General features: G+C 43.3%; 1 protein-coding gene across 1 annotated transcript in view; it reads right to left on the minus strand.

Annotated features, from left to right (window-relative positions):
- Positions 1 to 268: 268 nt before the first annotated feature.
- The window catches only part of PLG (plasminogen), a 179,678-nt gene continuing 157,563 nt past the window's right edge, over positions 269 to 22,383 (minus strand). The window contains exons 14-19 of the mRNA XM_077289158.1: positions 10,738 to 10,858; positions 7,703 to 7,777; positions 5,785 to 5,925; positions 3,906 to 4,012; positions 2,555 to 2,700; positions 269 to 1,764 (exon numbers count right to left, since the gene is read on the minus strand). Coding sequence (XP_077145273.1) covers positions 1,603 to 1,764; positions 2,555 to 2,700; positions 3,906 to 4,012; positions 5,785 to 5,925; positions 7,703 to 7,777; positions 10,738 to 10,858 — 752 coding nt within the window. The 3' untranslated portion in view covers positions 269 to 1,602. The remainder of the gene's footprint in view (positions 1,765 to 2,554; positions 2,701 to 3,905; positions 4,013 to 5,784; positions 5,926 to 7,702; positions 7,778 to 10,737; positions 10,859 to 22,383) is intronic.

Consider the following 22,383-nt stretch of genomic DNA (forward strand, 5'->3'; position numbering starts at 1 on the left):
CAGCATTTTTTTTCCCATCCACAGCAGCACTGCCATCTATCTGCAGTGAAGGGAAGTGCAACAAAGCCCTATGTATGTGAACGGAGCAGCTCCCTGTACAGCAGTGCCACTTTGACAGTAATAATGATTAAGGAGAATTTACTCCATAATTGAGCATATTTACACCATTGTATAATAATTGGGAATGTCCCTTTTTTAAAAAAAAAGTAATATCTGCAGATTATTTTACCTTTTTTTCCCCTACATTTGGATTTTTTTTTCAATTTTTGCAAGGTTGTTTCCACCAATCTCTCCCATCGGAAACAATGTACAGTCTGAGTTATATCAACGCTGCAGTTTTTTTACTTGGAACCAGAGGTGACTCCAGGTGACCAATAAGCTGCAACCTTAGAAGGAAGATAGACTTTTCAATGACTGTCCAATCTGATGGTCAGAACCTATCTGGTCCCTTTTAGGCTGCATTCATTTATATCTTCAGTTTTAAAGATTAAGTCTTAAGCGAGTAAAGTTTTACTTTTACTCCACATATATAGCAAATATTTTAGATGTACCTGCGTGAAATCAGCTGGGCAAGGAGTTCGGCAAGCTGGAAAGCCCCCAAGGCAAATGTTAGGATTTGTTTCAGCTTTGTATTAGTATGCTTTGGGGTAGTGTGCTGCCACCTGCAGGTCATTTTTCCTTACTGCAGGTTTATGAAAATTAATATTTAAAGTGTATTTTGTGATCACATCGTGGATGTGTGGTTTGTTTGGCTATTTTCTTGCTCTAGGGGGCAAGTTTACCTTTTAAATGGTGTATCATTTGTTTGTGTGGGTGTAGTATGAACAGAGATACAAAGTAATCACCGAAAAAATGTTTTTTGAAATAATGTAGAAGGATAAGTGTTAAAGATAGTTATATTTGGCAGTACAAGTATTAGAAAACACGTACAGCACAACCAACTTCCTAGGAGCCTGATGAAGTTATGACCCTTTTGTCCTAACCCTACCCTTGTTTCTTACCATTTATCTTGTTGTATTTCAATCCTTTTCATGTTTTCTTTTTATCTTCTTATTAAACATTGAAATCTACTTATTACTGAGAGGTCAGAACTCTGGACATTAACCTTCATTTTGTATTTCAGCTTGTATTATTTGTGCAAAATGTCAATAAACCTGACATTAATAATAGAAAGGAAGTAGTGGACCCAGAATCTGCAGAGATAAAAGAGAGATGAGGGGGAAGACTACAAGCTTTGTGGAGAGAGAGGAGAGCCTACAACAAAATCTGCATGCTGAGGGGGAACATATCAATCAGGTGGCACTAGAGACAGGAGAGATGGCACACACCCTTCTGCATGATATGAGTCTGTACAAGGAAAGGTAAACTCATTAAGGGCTATAAAAAGAGAAATCAGCACAAAAATGAAGTTATGTGTCTTTGTGTACATCAGCATAGTAAAACATTTAAAAAAGTGGATTCCTTTGTCAATAGCATATATTTGTAAAAATCATATATATATATATATATATAAAAGCAGTAGATACAAAGTTGTTTTTTATTCATTAAAATGTAACTTGTCAGTTCCCTCCATAAGAGAAGCACAAAGATAATATTAATTGATTAATTTTCCTTTATGGTCGTTTCAATCCATGGTATAAACATGGAGACACGTACATATACACCTGGCTTCATTGCGACTGCACAACCAAGACCCCAGGAAGTAACACCTTGCACAATATACTTTTCTCCATCAAAACAGGATAGTGGCCCACCACTGTCACCCTGGAAGAAAAAATGAACCCGTTTTAACAAAAACAGTCACCCTAATGCTCAGTTCATTTCGTGTTTATAGCCTCCATTTCACATATGCCAGTTAAAGCTTCTGAGTTCTGACATATATAAGAAATTGTAAATAGTTTATTTAATTATTGATCTGTCTTTGTAAATTTATGAATCTTTGTTATATACGCCATTATTTTGTCTTGAGTCCTGTTCTCTCAAATTCCATGATGAAAGGACTGTTTCAATCTGTAATATGGATCCACAAACCACAGTGAAATGGCATCAGTGTGTTATGTGTAAGTATGTAATCAGTATTACATATAAATGATACTAATATATGCTAATATGATACGAAAGAATGCAGCACTCTGTCAGTGCTAACGTCTATGAAAACATGGAATATATGAACTTTTAATGCATTACTGCTATATAGAATATGCCTATAAAAATTAAGGTGTTTAGCTTATAAATTGGCCAATGCATGAGAGCCCACCAGCCACGACAAGGTGATTTTTCATTGATTGAACCATACACCTAATATTTATCAAACCTGCCTCTCCCGGGCTAAAAGTCTACAAATGTAAAGGGCAGGTAGGATCAAGCATTAAATAAAAACAGTCTTAGGTTGATGGGAGGAGTGCTCAGTCAGAAAAGGAGGCAGCCACAGCCTCCAATAGATATACTGTATATAGTAAGTCAAACAAAGGGTGAAATCTTTGGCTTATACACCAGTTCAGAAATAAAATCTGCAATAAAATAGAACCAGTTTACAGTTTTCTAATTCTCATACCTGACAGCTGTCCACTCCTCCCTGGATATTCCCAGCACACAGCTCCCGGCTTGTAACTCTACCATTGAGGTATTCAGGACTGTTACATACTTTGTTTTCAATCACAGGGAAACCAGCTTCTTTAAGGACTCCTTCTTTACCACTGCCTGATAGTATCACACATATTGTTAGTACTTATACTTAGAGTATATAATTTTTATATCAGGTATAGGATATTAGAATTTTTCATGTAATTCTTAGGAAATCTGATACACAAAAGGTTCAAAGAGCTAAAATATATTAATATTGCGGAAAGTGTAATACATGTATGCACAAAGTAAGCCAAAGTTATTCCACCGAACTGAAGGATAGAAGAATAATATTCAACTAGGCATTCTGCATCAAGATACAAACATTGCTTTTCACATTTCACTTCCGCCTGTGTCCTCGTGATGAAATCGCAGGCGGCGGTGAAACGCGCGTCGAGGTGTGTAACAGTGGGTCCCTTCTCCTCCACAATGGCCACAGGTAATTACCTGGTATAGGAAAAATCCTGAGAAGTATTGTGCAGATATTTTCCCATTATCATATAATCCATGTGGTCCCATTGTGATGCAAGATATATGGATATCTTTGTAGCAATTATAGCGTTCATATGATTGGGAATGTGCTATAAACTCTTGATAAACTTTATATGACCCTGTGTGCACAATTTACCTGAAGGTATGGATTTGCAGAAGAGTCACTGGTGTGTTTTTTTGTTTTTGTATTGCTGTCAATGTTATGCATTGATTTTATGATAAACAGGTGCTACCTGTCAATGTTATCCTGCCTTTGTTAATAAGGAGCCTTACTTAAACCTCTTCCTGAAAGAGCAGGAAGTATGAGTCTAACAAAGCCCCAGTGGCGAGTGTGAAAATTGCAAGTTTACTATGTTTGTATTTTTTAATAAAGATCTTGATATGAAAAAAATTTCTAAAAAATGTTTTTAACATGCAGCAGAACATTTGTGTTCAGGTCTACATCCTCCCACTTCACCTCTCCATAGAACTGTATGAGAACCTCTGTCATTTATCTCAGGAACAGGAAAATCTGAATTCACCGAAGACAAAGAAGGAGATCGATGGGAAACAAGTACCGTAACTGAATTGTTCGGCTACACCAAGGGTGCACCTGTACTTGATTTGAACAGTCATTTTGTGCTGACATATTTATTTTAATAGTTATGATGATTATATAGTGATATTATCTATGTAAAGTCCAAAATTTATAAAAAAAATTCAATGGCAATGACATAAATGACAAAAGCAGCAAATTACTGAATAACAATGGTCTACAACACGATTAGCCTACAGAATTGCAGCATATTTACCTTGAGTTTCCCCCCATCCTGTAACATAACATTCTGATTTATCTGGTACCACATAATTATGAGGGGGTAGACAAGCTGGGAGAACTTCATCTGTTATTACAGCTGGGCTGTAGAACAAAATGGCAGTTAGATGTACGCTTGCGATCTGAACATTTGGGCTATATGATTTGCTTTTTAAAACTTCAAAATAAACTCCTATAACTGAGATTGCCTGGCCTGCAACACTGATCTTAGAGAATACTATAAATACGGGGTACAATTCTTTACTATTTCAAGGAGTATTCCCAGAATCAAAAGCTGACCCCTGTACATAACGGTCAGACTCCTGGCAACCAGCAGAACAGGGCCGTAGATCCTGAGAAACAAGCTCTGCAGAGCTCCGTCTTGAATTGATCAGAGGTATGTAGGCTCAAACTCATTCCCATTCATTGCTGAAGAAAGCCAAGTCCTTGGATATTTCTGGCAGTGCCACAAAATGAATATAAAGAAGGTCAAGCATTTGCTCATCTACTTCATTTAAGATTTGGCTCTGCAAAGCCCAGTTTTGGGATCCAGTGGATCGGTAATAACTTTTGATTATGGCAATCAACTAAATATGCTGCCAATGTAAATGCAGCACATTGCAGCTCCAGACCTGTACCGGTAGATCAGTTATGTAAAGGGGCATGAGTCTGCGCCCCTTTATTTTGTCATCTGTATAGCTTGGTACACATTTATTCAATTTAACTGGGTATAAAACTACCAAAGTGTTAGTAAAAGCTAATAGTGCTCACTTACTAATAGTACCCTATTATAGAGTCATAGCAGGTTGTATGTACCGTACTTTGCGGATTATAAGACGCCCCACAAATTTTGTACAGAAAAATAGGAAAAAAATACTTTTTTTAATAAAATGGTGGTGCTTCTTACAAATTCATGCACCTTATTGCTTCCTGGAGGTGATGGCTGCAGTGAAGCAGGGTCCCAGGGTCGCTGCTGGAGGAGGCAAGAGTGGGGTGATGCTGCAGGCCGCAGGCTGGGATGAGAAAGTGTTCAGATGTGCGCTGCTGTGGGTGTCCAGTGCTGCGGTGGGTTCTGACGACCTTTTCTGAAAGCCCGGAGCCCTCGCACTCACATGGTTTACTGTGCGGTGGACTCCGGGAAAATGGCTGCCGGGGGCGGCACATGTGCAGATGGAGATCTCGGCACCAAGATCTCAGTAGATGAGATCTCAGCGCTGAAATCTCATCTCCTGAGATCTGATGCTGAGATCTCCATCTGCACATGCGCCGCCCCAAGCAGCCATTTTCCCGGAGTCCACCGCACAGTAAACCATGTGAGTGCGAGGGCTCCGGGCTTTCAGAAAAGGTCGTCAGAACCCCCCGCAGCACTGGACACCCACAGCAGCGCACATCTGAACACTTTCTCATCCCAGCCTGCAGCAACGCTCCACTCTTGCCTCCTCCAGCAGCGACCCCGGGACCCTGCTCCATCGCGGCCGGTAAGGTATATCCGCATTATAAGATGCACCCCCATTTTCCCCAAAAAATTGGGGGGAAAAAAGTGCATCTTATAATCCGAAAAATACGGTAGTTCTTTTTGCCTCCTTGCCTTTAAATATATATTAGCTAATGGCCATGTAATTCATTTATTGTATGCTTGGTGACAATTTAAATCCACTGACTGAAAGAATGAATATATTTTGTTCTTAAATAGGTTTGTCATTTAGTACTTAGAACTTCTCTTTCTATGAGCTCAGTTGCACATTACATAAAGTCATACCCTAGGCCTAAAAACTGAATAAAATGTCATGAAATGAATCCGCACAGCATGAAACACAGTAAAACCTGGACATTGTATTGAGAATTACCACGTACAATGCTGCATTAATGTCAGTTACCTTTTCAGCTTCAGTAAAGCTATATCTGCTTTTGAAGGTCCCAAAAATAACTTCTCAACATCTAGAACCTGTTTTGAAGGCTCAGAGCTTTTTTCCTTGTGAATTCCAAGTTGCACTTTATAGGATGATGGTCGATTTGATCTGTACACCAAATTATGAGAGACACAATTGTAATTAGACGATACTGCAGGTAATCCAGAATATTCTAGAAAATTGGACTCCTGTAAAATGCCATTGTTATTATATTGAGGAGAATGATTGCCTTATAGTATTATTATAGTTAGTAAAAGAGCAAACATCCTAGTGTAAAACAAAGCAAATCTCGTCCCGCTGGGTATCTACAATAATTAAAATATGTCTGGTGTCTGCTGCATAGAACTGGAATAACAGAATCAAGCAGTAGATTCCCATATAAGAGTAGCTTTGGGCTTCATTCAGATGTCCGTGTTTGGTCACATAGGCAAAAATGGTTCAGGCCAACACTTCAGCGGTGCTGCCAACCCAAACTGTCAATTTTCATGAGTGCACCAAACCCTAGGCAAAAAAGGAAGCTGGGAGGCAGAGGAGCAGTGCCCTCTTGAAGATGGAAGATGAGAACAATCCTTTAAAAAAGAAAGACCTATGACAGCCGAATAGAAATAGCAACTGCTAATATGTAACAGAATGTGGACTTTAGGCTCCGACTTTTTAAGACTGGAGTTGTTCCCATAGTGAACAGGGCTGATGGAGTAAGATGTGACTAAGGCTACTTTCACACTAGCGTCGGGAACAACCCGTCGCTGTGCGTCGGGCCGACGTTCCCGACGCTAGCGTGGTCTCCGCCGCACAACGGGGGCAGCGGATGCATTTTTCCCACGCATCCGCTGCCCCATTGTGAGGTGCGGGGAAGTGCGGGGAGGTGGGGGCGGAGTTCCGGCCGCGCATGCGCGGTCGGAAAAAGCGGACCGTCGGGAGCAAAAAACGTTACATGTAACGTTTTTTTCTCCCGAGGGTCCGCTACCACACGCCCAAGCGTCGCAAAACGGACGCGACGTTTTGCAATGCGTCGCAAATGCGTCGCTAATGTTAGTCTATGACGAAAAAACGTATCCAGCAAGAACTTTTGCTGGATGCGTATTTTCGGCAAAACGACGCATTTGCGACGTATTGCAGTTAACGCTAGTGTGAAAGTAGCCTTAGGCCGGTGTCACACTTGCGAGTGCAATGCAAAACACTCGAGCAAGTCTCTCACACCAATACCCAACACTCGGGACCGGAGTGTGCGGCTGCATGTATTTCTATGCAGCTGAACGCTCCAGTCCAGACCGCCGGTGGCAGTGCCGGGTATTGGGTATCGCTCGAGTTTCTTGCATTGCAAGACCCCGGCCTAATTCATTGAGAGGTTGTATGCTACTTAATGAATTAGGAGCACCATACAAGTGATGTGCACCTCCGGCAAAAATGTACTCCACTCAGAAACTGGAGTATGTTACGCCACTAAAGTAGCTGAAATTTTCAGCAATTTGATAGGTGCCTGTAGACACACCATATTCCATCTATAGACACCCATATGTTTTGATTGATGTGAATATGGCAAAAGCCGCAATATTTTTGTGCAACTTCTAAATTACGCAAAAATATTGTGACTTATTAAGGTGTTTTATCCTAAAATTCTGACATAAATACCTTACTGAATCAACCCATAAATGTGTTGATTTGTGGCACCTCCGTGCTGTAGAATAATCTTGCCCTGAAGCAATGCTTTAGAATCAGATGCTTAAACACTGATACTGTATACAGCAAGAAAAAAAAGGAAGCACATAGGCGATACAGACATGAAACACTGGAGTATTTCTAAACAGCCGTGCTAATTTTGCTATGCTATTTCTGGATTTTATCTAAACTGCATGATTGCCACAAATTTTTGTAAGGAAAATACCGTTCCAGGCAATGTGCAGCAGTAAGAACCCACTGGCGATCGATCAATGTTCCACCACAGAAGTGCAAATTATAGCTGGAAAATAACAACCATAGGTTAGGAAGTAAAAACAATATCTGAACTTACATTTGTACCACAACATTATTAATAACACATTAAGGAGGTTGGCCACTGCTTTGTTTAATGATAGGATAGGCTACCAATATCTGGCAGCTCCATCAAAACTATAGTGACTGTGGCCGGCTACTGCAGATCCACCCTCTATTCATTTAGGGGGTGAATCTGTAGTACCTGGGCACGGCCATTACAGAAATAATGGCTGCTGCCGATGCTGGTAACAGCTGATTGGTAGAGCACTGCGCATTTCACCCCCACCAGCCAGATATTGGTTGCCTACCCTGAGGATAGGCCATTAATAAAAAAGTAGTGAACAACCCCATTAAAATCTGATGGAAACAAGATATGAAAAATAATGTAACATTCTAATACACTTTGTATTTCTATTCATAAGATCTCCACTGTCAAATATACATAGTAATTACAAGAAAGTGAGCATAAACTGCAATAGCACAGTATATATACAAGGACCTACAATAGTCATCATTAATAAACTTACTATAGCTTAATACAAAACTTGTTTCCAAAGCACACAGTATACCAGTCCAAAGAGACAAAGATACAAGAAAATGCATTAGTACATGCAAGTCAAGTCTATACACCTTTTTCACACAGGGAAGGTTTCTATAGGTTTCTATTCCATTAGTTTTACCGATTAACCCCTTCATGACCTTGCGATTTTCCGTTTTTCCGTGTTCGTTTTTCACTCCCCTCCTTCCCAGAGCCATAACATTTTTATTTTTCCGTCAATTTGGCCATGTGAGGGCTTATTTTTTGCGAGACGAGTTGTACTTTTGAACGACATCATTGGTTTTAGCATGTCGTGTACTAGAAAACGGGAAAAAAATTCCAAGTGCGGTGAAATTGCAAAAAAAGTGCAGTCCCACACTTGTTTTTTGGTTGGCTTTTTTGCTAGGTTCACTAAATGCTAAAACTGCCATTATGATTCTCCAGGTCAGTACGAGTTCATAGACACCTAACATGACTAGGTTATTTTTTACCTAAGTGGTGAAAAAAATTCCAAAGTTTGCTAAAAAAAAAAAAAAATCGCGCCATTTTCCGATACTCGTAGCGTCTCCATTTTTCATGATCTGGGGTCGGGTGAGGGCTTATTTTTTGCGTGCCGAGCTGACGTTTTTAATGATTGCATTTTGGTGCAGATATGTTCTTTTGATCGCCCGTTATTGCATTTTAATGATTAATTTTTTATTGATTTATTTTGATTGGGGCGAAATGGGGTGATTTAAACTTTTATATTTTTTTTATTTTTGTCACATTTTTTTTAACTTTTTTTTTTTTACTTTTGCCATGCTTCAATAGCCTTCATGGGAGGCTAGAAGCAGGCACAGCACGATCGCCTCTGCTACATAGCAATGATCTGCTGTTCGCTGCTATGTAGCAGAAAATCAGGTGTGCTGTGAGCGCTGACCACAGGGTGGCGCTCACAGCTGCCGGGGATCAGTAACCATACAGGTCTCAAGGACCTCTATGGATACAATGCTGAAGCATCGCCGACCTCCGATCATGTGACGGGGGTCGGCGATGCCCTAATTTCCGGCCGCCCAATGCGGTAGTTAAATGCCGCTGTCTGCGTTTGACAGCGGCATTTAACTAGTTAATAGGCACGGACAGATCGCAATTCTGCCCGCGCCTATTATGGGCACATGTCAGCTGTTCAAAACAGCTGACATGTCCCGGCTTTGATGCGGGCTCACCGCTGGAGCCCGCATCAAAGCGGGGCTACTGACCTCGGACGTACTATCCCGTCCGAGGTCAGAAAGGGGTTAATATAAAGAAAAGTTTTAATTAAAAGGGTTGTCCCCTACTTTTGTACAGACAACCATCCCTAGGAGAGGTCATCAATATATGATCAGTGGGGGTCTGACACCCAACACCCCCGCCAACAAGATGTTATTAGCTTCGGTGATGTAACCAATGTAGGAAGGTTAACAGCTCAGTTATGTACACTGTGTAGTAGTGGATGCTGCCAGGTGCTGCAGATCAGCTCGTATTCTCGTATTTGGCAGCTGTGCTGTCCATGTCTTTATTATCGGGGTCTGCAGCATCCTGTAGCACATTGTGTTTGGGCATGGTACTGGTAAGTATGGATGCCTTTTTCCAGTCATTTTCACAAGAAAAACAATGGTGTACTTGGTTTTAACATAACTTTTTTCTTTCATGAGTAATTTACAAGTTTCTCTTTGTTTGGATACTTAAAGCCTTTGCTAGCATTTCTTCTGCATTGTTGCTATCAGTGTGTCCAGAGTGGGAGAAGAGAGTTGCACTGACAATCCAACACAATGGGCAGCACTTTGAACACATTTTATAAGTGATCATAAGCTTGTAAATAACTCATGAAAGAATAAAGTTATGTTAAAACAAAGACACCATTGATTTTCTTGTGAAATTCTTAATAAGTTTGCTGTGTCACATGACCCTCTTCCCATTGGAAAAAATAAAGTTGGAACCAAAATGTCTGACTTCAAAATGGCTGCCATGGTCACCTCCCATCTTGAAAAGTTTTCCCCCTCCCATATACTAATGTGCCACAAACAGGAAGCTGATATCACCAACTATTCCCATTTTATTTAGGTGTATCCATATAAATGGTCCACCATGTAGTACTGGGCAGCCCATCTGAGCTAATAGTGGTTGTGTTGGCAATGGGCAGTTATCTGGACAACGATACATCACGCATAATGGTATAAATGGCAACCCAGTGTGTATTTGCAATTCATTGCTTCATCAGTATTTTGTCCCTGTGCTGATCCCCACCTTTACCATGGGGGTGTGCTGCATCCTTTTAGTACATTTATTTAGACATGGCATGCTGCCTTTTTTCTGTGATTTATTTTAAATGTATGTCCTTTTTATAGTGAATTGTGTATGCAATTGAGCCTAGAGACATAGAAACATACCTGGTACGCAGGCTGATCTGCCATGGCCAAGAGTGGGGATTTGCTTCACACCCACCGACAATTCTTCCAAAGCACTTTCTCTGCCTTTTCTTTGCTTTTCCACATTCAATTTCAGTTGAAGCTGAATGGACACAATTTGGTCAGATAAAATAAACTTGACAATATATGGCATAATGTATAGGAAAGTATCATCTAATATCTACTTAAAGGTTTAACTCCTTAGTAACTGGTTTATTTTTGGCCTTACTAATGTAAGTAACTACATGCTGCATGAAAATGAGGGTCCTAGCTGGGTGTGCAGACTTTTGTTACTTTAGGGATATGCCTTGGCAGACCGCATAGTGCCACTGTATTCGGCTGGCCAGGGCCAAATGTTAAGGAGTTAAGTGAGGGAGACCACTGTTTCAAAATAAACTTCTTTTTACTGAAGAATAACAGTAGAAATTATATACAGCAGATAGTAGGTATGAATCATCACGGACGTTTCTTCCAATCTTCCTCAACAACATCGCTAAAGTCCAAGCGCAAGAGTCATAGACTTCATTCCATTGTCTGCATCTCTCTTTCTCCTTAAGAGTGTGTGTCCCAATATGGCATCCACTTAGTATACAAGCTTTGTAACTACAATGTCATATACACTCACCGGCCACTTTATTAGGTACACCATGCTAGTAACGGGTTGGACCCCCTTTTGCCTTCAGAACTGCCTCAATTCTTCGTGGCATAGATTCAACAAGGTGCTGGAAGCATTCCTCAGAGATTTTGGTCCATATTGACATGATGGCATCACACAGTTGCCGCAGATTTGTCGGCTGCACATCCCAAAGATGCTCCATACAAGGCAGGATGGATCCATGCTTTCATGTTGTTTACGCCAAATTCTGACCCTACCATCCGAATGTCGCAGCAGAAATCGAGACTCATCAGACCAAGCAACGTTTTTCCAATCTTCTACTGTCCAATTTCGATGAGCTTGTACAAATTGTAGCCTCAGTTTCCTGTTCTTAGCTGAAAGGAGTGGTACCCGGTGTGGTCTTCTGCTGCTGTAGCCCATCTGCCTCAAAGTTCGACGCACTGTGCGTTCAGAGATGCTCTTAGGCCTACCTTGGTTGTAACGGGTGGCGATTTGAGTCACTGTTGCCTTTCTATCAGCTCGAACCAGTCTGCCCATTCTCCTCTGACCTCTGGCATCAACAAGGCATTTCCGCCCACAGAACTGCCGCTCACTGGATTTTTTTTCTTTTTCGGACCATTCTCTGTAAACCCTAGAGATGGTTGTGCGTGAAAATCCCAGTAGATCAGCAGTTTCTGAAATACTCAGACCAGCCCTTCTGGCACCAACAACCATGCCACGTTCAAAGGCACTCAAATCACCTTTCTTCCCCATACTGATGCTCGGTTTGAACTGCAGGAGATTGTCTTGACCATGTCTACATGCCTAAATGCACTGAGTTGCCGCCATGTGATTGGCTGATTAGAAATTAAGTGTTAACAAGAAGTTGGACAGGTGTACCTAATAAAGTGGCCAGTGAGTGTATATTATCTTCCTTTTTCTCCTCTTCACTATAGTCTCCCATTAACTCTCATCTCTGAGACTCCATACCACCCTTTTGGGCTTTCTGCTCTATGACTAAGTCCATGTTCTTTCATTCCTTTCTTATCAAACTTCCTGCCTGTAATCTGGCCTCTCACGGTGTCTTTATTCTCCTCGGAATATTACTATCTGTCTCTCAGGTCTCCCACTTGCCACACGAACACCCATTAGATGCAGATCTGCCAACCTTCAGACCTGAGGTCTGCTACAGCTGCAAGCTGGGCCCTATGTTGTGAATTTGGTTTCTGGGCTCCCCCGGTGGTCACTGGTGGTACTGAACTTGTGTGCTTCATCTCCTCTGTTCACCTGTTTCCATCAGGATGTGGGAGTTTTCTATTTAACCTTGCTCCTCAGTCATTTCTATGCCGGCCAACAATGTTACCAGAAGCCTTTCTGTTGCATGTTCCTGCTCCTAGACTACTATCAGCTAAGTTGGACTTTTAGTCCTAAGTTTGTTTTGCATTTTTGTTCCAGTTCTCTGTGATTGTATATTTCTGAGGCTGGAAGCTCTTGTGAGCTGAAATTGCCACTCTGGTGTCATGAGTTGATATTAGAGTCTTAAAGTAATTTCAGGATGGTGTTTTGAAAGGGTTTTCAGCTGACTGTGTAGTTCCCTTTTCTGTCTTCCTACTATCTAGTAAGCGGACCTCAATTTGCTAAACCTATTTTCATACTTCGTATGTCAATTTCCTCTGAAATCACCAACAATATATGTGGGGGCTACTGTCTGCCTTTTGGGGAAAATTTCTCTAGAGGTAAGTCAGGTCTGTATTTTCCTCTGCTAGGGTCAGTCAGTCCTCCGGCTGGCGCTGGGCGTCTAGGGATAAAACGTAGGCACGCTACCCGGCCACTGTTAGTTGTGCGGTAGGTTTAGCTCACAGTCAGCTCGAGTTCCCATCTTCCAAGAGCTAGTCCATTTGTATGCTTTACTACGTTCTCTTGCCATTGAGAACCATGACAGTTTGGCCGGCCAAGGGTTAAAATAATTGGCAGAAGAAAGGAGAGAAAAGAAGTCTGCAGAGAATTTTTTTTTTTTTTTTCCCTGAGTTTGCTCATTAGTTGATTCACTTGCATCTCTGCTTTCTGCAGCCTTTGTCTCTCTCTCTCCTTCTAATCCTTGAATGGTTCTGCTTTCACCTGATAAAAATGGATCAGCAGAGTTTAGCTACAGGTTTGAATAATCTCGCTATGAAGGTTCAAAGTTTACAGGATTTTGTAATTCATGCTCCTATATCTGAACCTAGAATTCCTTTACCTGAATTTTTCTCCGGGGATAGATCTCGCTTCCAGAATTTCAAACATAATTGTAAATTATTTTTGTCTCTGAGATCTCGCTCCGCTGGAGATCCTGCACAGCAGGTCAGGATTGTAATTTCCTTGCTCCGGGGCGACCCTCAGGATTGGGCATTTGCTTTGGCACCAGGGGATCCTGCGTTGCTCAATGTGGATGCGTTTTTCCTGGCATTGGGGTTGCTTTATGAGGAACCTCATTTAGAGATTCAGGCTGAAAAGGCCTTGATGGCCCTGTCTCAGGGGCAAGATGAGGCTGAAATATACTGCCAAAAATTTCGTAAGTGGTCTGTGCTTACTCAGTGGAATGAGTGCGCCCTGGCGGCGAATTTCAGAGAGGGTCTCTCTGATGCCATTAAAGATGTTATGGTGGGGTTCCCTGTGCCTACAGGTCTGAATGAGTCCATGACAATGGCCATTCAGATTGATCGGCGTTTGCGGGAGCGCAAACCTGTGCACCATTTGGCGGTGTCTACTGAGAAGGCGCCAGAGATTATGCAATGTGATAGAATTCTGTCCAGAAGCGAACGACAGAATTTTAGGCGAAAAAATGGGTTATGCTTCTATTGTGGTGATTCAACTCATGTTATATCAGCATGCTCTAAATGTACTAAGAAGGTTGATAAGTCTGTTTCAATTGGCACTTTACAGTCTAAGTTTATTCTATCTGTGACCCTGATTTGCTCTTTATCGTCTATTACCGCGGACGCCTATGTCGACTCTGGCGCCGCTTTGAGTCTTATGGATTGGTCCTTTGCCAAACGCTGTGGGTTTAATTTAGAGCCTCTGGAAGTTCCTATACCTCTGAAGGGTATTGACTCCACGCCATTGGCTAGTAATAAACCACAATACTGGACACAAGTAACTATGCGTATTAATCCGGATCACCAGGAGATTATTCGCTTCCTTGTGTTGTATAATCTACATGATGTGTTGGTGCTTGGATTGCCATGGCTGCAATCTCATAACCCAGTCCTCGACTGGAAAGCAATGTCTGTGTTAAGCTGGGGATGTCAGGGGACTCATGGGGACGTACCTTTGGTTTCCATTTCGTCATCTATTCCCTCTGAGATTCCGGAATTTTTATCTGATTATCGTGACGTTTTTGAGGAGCCTAAACTTGGTTCACTACCTCCGCACAGAGATTGCGATTGTACTATAGATCTGATTCCGGGCAGTAAGTTTCCAAAGGGTCGTTTATAGTGTTGAGCGATACCGTCCGATACTTGAAAGTATCGGTATCGGAAAGTATCGGCCGATACCGGCAAAGTATCGGATCCAATCCGATACCGATACCCGATACCAATACAAGTCAATGGGACTCAGGTATCGGACGGTATTCCTGATGGTTCCCAGGGTCTGAAGGAGAGGAAACTCTCCTTCAGGCCCTGGGAACCATATTAATGTGTAAAAGAAAGAATTAAAATAAAAAATATTGCTATACTCACCTGTCCGACGCAGCCGGGACCTTAGCGAGGGAACCGGCAGCGTTGTTTGTTTAAAATTCGCGCTTTTACTTGGTTACGTGAGGTCCCGGCTTGTGATTGGTCAGGGCGGCCATGTTGCCGGGACGCGGACCAATCACAGCAAGCCGTGACGAAATTACGTCACGGCTTGCTGTGATTGGTCCGCGTCCCGGCAACATGGCCGCCATTAACCAATCACAAGCCGTGACGTCACGGGAGGCTGGACACGCGCGCTTTTCAAAATACGCGCATGTCCAGCCTCCCGTGACGTCCCGGCTTGTGATTGGTTAATGGCGGCCATGTTGCCGGGACGTCACTGGAGGCTGGACACGCGCGCTTTTCAAAATACGCGCATGTCCAGCCTCCCGTGACGTCATGGCTTGTGATTGGTTAATGGCGGCCATGTTGCCGGGACGCGGACCAATCACAGCAAGCCGTGACGTAATTTCGTCACGGCTTGCTGTGATTGGTCCGCGTCCCGGCAACATGGCCGCCCTGACCAATCACAAGCCGGGACTTCACGTAACCAAGTAAAAGCGCGAAATTTAAACAAACAACGCTGCCGGTTCCCTCGCTGAGGTCCCGGCTGCGTCGGACAGGTGAGTATAGCGATATTTTTTATTTTAATTCTCTTTTTTACACATTATTACATTAATGTTGTTGCGATACCCGATACCCGATACCACAAAAGTATCGGATCTCGGTATCGGAAATTCCGATACAGCAAGTATCGGCCGATACCCGATACTTGCAGTATCGGAATGCTCAACACTAGTCGTTTATTTAATCTATCTGTGCCTGAACATGCTGCTATGCGGGAATATATTAAGGAGTCCTTGGAAAAGGGACATATTCGTCCTTCGTCATCTCCCTTAGGAGCCGGTTTTTTCTTTGTATCTAAAAAAGATGGCTCTTTGAGGCCGTGTATTGATTATCGGCTTTTGAATAAAATCACGGTTAAATATCAGTATCCTTTGCCACTGCTTACTGATTTGTTTGCTCGAATAAAGGGGGCCAAGTGGTTCTCTAAGATTGATCTTCGTGGGGCGTATAATTTAGTGCGAATTAAGCAGGGGGATGAGTGGAAAACCGCATTTAATACGCCTGAGGGCCATTTTGAGTATTTAGTAATGCCTTTTGGTCTTTCAAATGCCCCTTCAGTCTTTCAGTCTTTTATGCATGACATTTTCCGTGAATATTTGGATAAATTTATGATTGTGTATCTGGATGATATTTTGATTTTTTCGGATGACTGGGACTCTCATGTCCAACAGGTCAGGAGGGTTTTTCAGGTTTTGCGCTCTAATTCCTTGTGTGTAAAGGGTTCTAAGTGTGTTTTTGGGGTTCAAAAGATTTCGTTTTTGGGGTACATTTTTTCCCCCTCTTCCATTGAGATGGACCCTGTCAAGGTTCAGGCTATTTGTGATTGGACGCAACCCTCTTCTCTTAAGAGCCTTCAGAAGTTTTTGAGCTTTGCTAATTTTTATCGTCGATTTATAACTGGTTTTTCTGATGTTGCTAAGCCGTTGACTGATTTGACTAAGAAGGGTGCTGATTAGTGTTGAGCATTCCGATACTGCAAGTATCGGGTATCGGCCGATACTTGCTGTATCGGAATTTCCGATACCGAGATCCGATACTTTTGTGGTATCGGGTATCGGGTATCGCAACAACATTAATGTAATAATGTGTAAAAAAGAGAATTAAAATAAAAAATATCGCTATACTCACCTGTCCGACGCAGCCGGGACCTCAGCGAGGGAACCGGCAGCGTTGTTTGTTTAAATTTCGCGCTTTTACTTGGTTACGTGAAGTCCCGGCTTGTGATTGGTCAGGGCGGCCATGTTGCCGGGACGCGGACCAATCACAGCAAGCCGTGACGAAATTACGTCACGGCTTGCTGTGATTGGTCCGCGTCCCGGCAACATGGCCGCCATTAACCAATCACAAGCCGTGACGTCACGGGAGGCTGGACATGCGCGTATTTTGAAAAGCGCGCGTGTCCAGCCTCCCTCACAGTTGTCCCAGGAGAAGACTCAGCAGTTTGCCAACCGCCGTCGTCGTGTTGGTCCTCGTCTTTGTGTTGGGGACTTGGTGTGGTTGTCTTCTCGTTTTGTCCCTGAACCATGAAGGTTTCTTCTCCTAAGTTTAAGCCTCGGTTCATCGGCCCGTACAAGATATTGGAGTGTTATGGTTCTCAATGGCAAGAGAACATAGCCCAGCAAACATACGAACTAGCTCTTGGAAGGATGGAAACTAAACTGACCATGAACTAAACCTGCCGCACAACTAACAGTAGCCGGGTAGCGTAGCCTGCGTATTATCCCTAGACGCCCAGCGCCGGCCGGAGGACTAACTAATCCTGGCAGAGGAAAATATAGTCCTGGCTCACCTCTAGAGAAATTTCCCCGAAAGGCAGACAGAGGCCCCCACAAATATTGGCGGTGATTTTAGATGAAATGACAAACGTAGTATGAAAATAGGTTTAGCAAAATTGAGGTCCGCTTACTAGAAAGCAGGAAGACAGAAAGGGCACTTTCATGGTCAGCTGAAAACCCTATCAAAATACCATCCTGAAATTACTTTAAGACTCTAGTATTAACTCATAACATCAGAGTGGCAATTTCAGATCACAAGAGCTTTCCAGACACAGAAACGAAACTACAGCTGTGAACTGGAACAAAATGCAAAAACAAACAAGGACTAAGTCCAACTTAGCTGGGAGTTGTCTAGCAGCAGGAACATGCACAGAAAGGCTTCTGATTACAATGTTGACCGGCATGGAAGTGACAGAGGAGCAAGGCTAAATAGCGACTCCCACATCCTGATGGAAACAGGTGAACAGAGAGGATGATGCACACCAGTTCAATTCCACCAGTGGCCACCGGGGGAGCCCAAAATCCAATTTCACAACAGTACCCCCCCCTCAAGGAGGGGGCACCGAACCCTCACCAGAACCACCAGGGCGATCAGGATGAGCCCTATGAAAGGCACGGACCAAATCGGAGGCATGAACATCAGAGGCAGTCACCCAAGAATTATCCTCCTGACCGTATCCCTTCCATTTGACCAGATACTGGAGTTTCCGTCTGGAAACACGGGAGTCCAAGATTTTTTCCACAACGTACTCCAACTCGCCCTCAACCAACACCGGAGCAGGAGGCTCAACGGAAGGCACAACCGGTACCTCATACCTGCGCAATAATGACCGATGAAAAACATTATGAATAGAAAAAGATGCAGGGAGGTCCAAACGGAAGGACACAGGGTTAAGAATCTCCAATATCTTGTACGGGCCGATGAACCGAGGCTTAAACTTTGGAGAAGAAACCCTCATAGGGACAAAACGAGAAGACAACCACACCAAGTCCCCAACACAAAGCCGAGGACCAACCCGACGCCGGCGGTTGGCAAAAAGCTGAGTCTTCTCCTGGGACAACTTCAAATTGTCCACTACCTGCCCCCAAATCTGATGCAACCTCTCCACCACAGCATCCACTCCAGGACAATCCGAAGATTCCACCTGACCAGAAGAAAATCGAGGATGAAACCCCGAATTACAGAAAAAGGGAGACACCAAGGTGGCAGAACTGGCCCGATTATTGAGGGCAAACTCCGCTAAAGGCAAAAAAGCAACCCAATCATCCTGATCTGCAGACACAAAACACCTCAAATATGTCTCCAAGGTCTGATTCGTCCGCTCGGTCTGGCCATTAGTCTGAGGATGGAAAGCAGACGAGAAAGACAAATCTATGCCCATCCTAGCACAGAATGCTCGCCAAAATCTAGACACGAATTGGGTACCTCTGTCAGAAACGATATTCTCCGGAATACCATGCAAACGGACCACATTTTGAAAAAACAGAGGAACCAACTCGGAAGAAGAAGGCAACTTAGGCAGGGGAACCAAATGGACCATCTTAGAGAAACGATCACACACCACCCAGATGACAGACATCTTCTGAGAAACAGGAAGATCCGAAATAAAATCCATCGAGATGTGCATCCAGGGCCTCTTCGGGATAGGCAAGGGCAACAACAATCCACTAGCCCGAGAACAACAAGGCTTGGCCCGAGCACAAACGTCACAAGACTGCACGAAGCCTCGCACATCTCGAGACAGGGAAGGCCACCAGAAGGACCTTGCCACCAAATCCCTGGTACCAAAGATTCCAGGATGACCTGCCAACGCAGAAGAATGAACCTCAGAAATGACTTTACTGGTCCAATCATCAGGAACAAACAGTCTACCAGGTGGGCAACGATCAGGTCTATCCGCCTGAAACTCCTGCAAGGCCCGCCGCAGGTCTGGAGAAACGGCAGACAATATCACTCCATCCTTAAGGATACCTGTAGGTTCAGAATTACCAGGGGAGTCAGGCTCAAAACTCCTAGAAAGGGCATCCGCCTTAACATTCTTAGAACCCGGCAGGTAGGACACCACAAAATTAAACCGAGAGAAAAACAACGACCAGCGCGCCTGTCTAGGATTCAGGCGTCTGGCGGACTCAAGATAAATTAGATTTTTGTGGTCAGTCAATACCACCACCTGATGTCTAGCCCCCTCAAGCCAATGACGCCACTCCTCAAAAGCCCACTTCATGGCCAAAAGCTCCCGATTCCCAACATCATAATTCCGCTCGGCGGGCGAAAATTTACGCGAGAAAAAAGCACAAGGTCTCATCACGGAGCAATCGGAACTTCTCTGCAACAAAACCGCCCCAGCTCCGATTTCAGAAGCGTCGACCTCAACCTGAAAAGGAAGAGCAACATCAGGCTGACGCAACACAGGGGCGGAAGAAAAGCGGCGCTTAAGCTCCTGAAAGGCCTCCACAGCAGCAGGGGACCAATCAGCAACATCAGCCCCTTCTTAGTCAAATCAGTCAATGGTTTAACAACATCAGAAAAACCAGCAATAAATCGACGATAAAAGTTAGCAAAGCCCAAAAATTTCTGAAGACTCTTAAGAGAAGAGGGTTGCGTCCAATCACAAATAGCCTGAACCTTGACAGGATCCATCTCGATGGAAGAGGGGGAAAAAATATATCCCAAAAAGGAAATCTTTTGAACCCCAAAAACGCACTTAGAACCCTTCACACACAAGGAATTAGACCGCAAAACCTGAAAAACCCTCCTGACCTGCTGGACATGAGAGTCCCAGTCATCCGAAAAAATCAAAATATCATCCAGATACACAATCATAAATTTATCCAAATAATCACGGAAAATGTCATGCATAAAGGACTGAAAGACTGAAGGGGCATTTGAAAGACCAAAAGGCATCACCAAATACTCAAAGTGGCCCTCGGGCGTATTAAATGCGGTTTTCCACTCATCCCCCTGCTTAATTCGCACCAAATTATACGCCCCACGAAGATCTATCTTAGAGAACCACTTGGCCCCCTTTATGCGAGCAAACAAATCAGTCAGCAGTGGCAACGGATATTGATATTTAACCGTGATTTTATTCAAAAGCCGATAATCAATGCACGGCCTCAAAGAGCCATCTTTCTTAGCCACAAAGAAAAAACCGGCTCCTAAGGGAGATGACGAAGGACGAATATGTCCCTTTTCCAAGGACTCCTTTATATATTCTCGCATAGCAGCATGTTCAGGCACAGACAGATTAAATAAACGACCCTTAGGGTATTTACTACCCGGAATCAAATCTATGGCACAATCGCACTCCCGGTGCGGAGGTAATGAACCAAGCTTAGGTTCTTCAAAAACGTCACGATATTCAGTCAAGAATTCAGGAATCTCAGAGGGAATAGATGATGAAATGGAAACCACAGGTACGTCCCCATGCGTCCCCTTACATCCCCAGCTTAACACAGACATAGCTTTCCAGTCAAGGACTGGGTTATGAGATTGCAGCCATGGCAATCCAAGCACCAACACATCATGTAGGTTATACAGCACAAGAAAGCGAATAATCTCCTGGTGATCCGGATTAATCCGCATAGTTACTTGTGTCCAGTATTGTGGTTTATTGCTAGCCAATGGGGTGGAGTCAATCCCCTTCAGGGGTATAGGAGTTTCAAGAGGCTCCAAATCATACCCACAGCGTTTGGCAAAGGACCAATCCATAAGACTCAAAGCGGCGCCAGAGTCGACATAGGCATCCGCGGTAATAGATGATAAAGAACAAATCAGGGTCACAGATAGAATAAACTTAGACTGTAAAGTGCCAATTGAAACAGACTTATCAAGCTTCTTAGTACGCTTAGAGCATGCTGATATAACATGAGTTGAATCACCGCAATAGAAGCACAACCCATTTTTTCGTCTAAAATTCTGCCGTTCATTTCTGGACAGAATTCTATCACATTGCATATTCTCTGGCGTCTTCTCAGTAGACACCGCCAAATGGTGCACAGGTTTGCGCTCCCGCAGACGCCTATCGATCTGGATAGCCATTGTCATGGACTCATTCAGACCCGCAGGCACAGGGAACCCCACCATAACATCCTTAATGGCATCAGAGAGACCCTCTCTGAAATTCGCCGCCAGGGCGCACTCATTCCACTGAGTAAGCACAGCCCATTTACGGAATTTCTGGCAGTATATTTCAGCTTCGTCTTGCCCCTGAGATAGGGACATCAAGGCCTTTTCCGCCTGAAGTTCTAACTGAGGTTCCTCATAAAGCAACCCCAAGGCCAGAAAAAACGCATCCACATTGAGCAACGCAGGATCCCCTGGAGCCAATGCAAAAGCCCAATCCTGAGGGTTGCCCCGGAGCAAAGAAATCACAATCCTGACCTGCTGAGCAGGATCTCCAGCAGAGCGAGATTTCAGGGACAAAAACAACTTGCAATTATTTTTGAAATTTTGAAAGCAAGATCTATTCCCCGAGAAAAATTCAGGCAAAGGAATTCTAGGTTCAGATATAGGAACATGAACAACAAAATCTTGTAAGTTTTGAACTTTCGGGGTGAGATTATTCAAACCTGCAGCTAAACTCTGAATATCCATTTTAAACAGGTGAACACAGAGCCATTCCAGGATTAGAAGGAGAGAGAGAGAGAAAGGCTGAAATATAGGCAGACTTGCAAGAGATTCAATTACAAGCACACTCAGAACTGAGAAAAAAAAAAAAAAAAATCTTCAGCAGACTTCTCTTTTCTCTCCTTTCTCTGTCAATTAATTTAACCCTTCTGGCCGGTCAAACTGTTATGGTTCTCAATGGCAAGAGAACATAGCCCAGCAAACATACGAACTAGCTCTTGGAAGGATGGAAACTAAACTGACCATGAACTAAACCTGCCGCACAACTAACAGTAGCCGGGTAGCGTA

Source organism: Ranitomeya variabilis, chromosome 2 (genome assembly GCF_051348905.1).
Source record: "Ranitomeya variabilis isolate aRanVar5 chromosome 2, aRanVar5.hap1, whole genome shotgun sequence".
Taxonomy (NCBI): Eukaryota; Metazoa; Chordata; class Amphibia; order Anura; family Dendrobatidae; genus Ranitomeya; species Ranitomeya variabilis.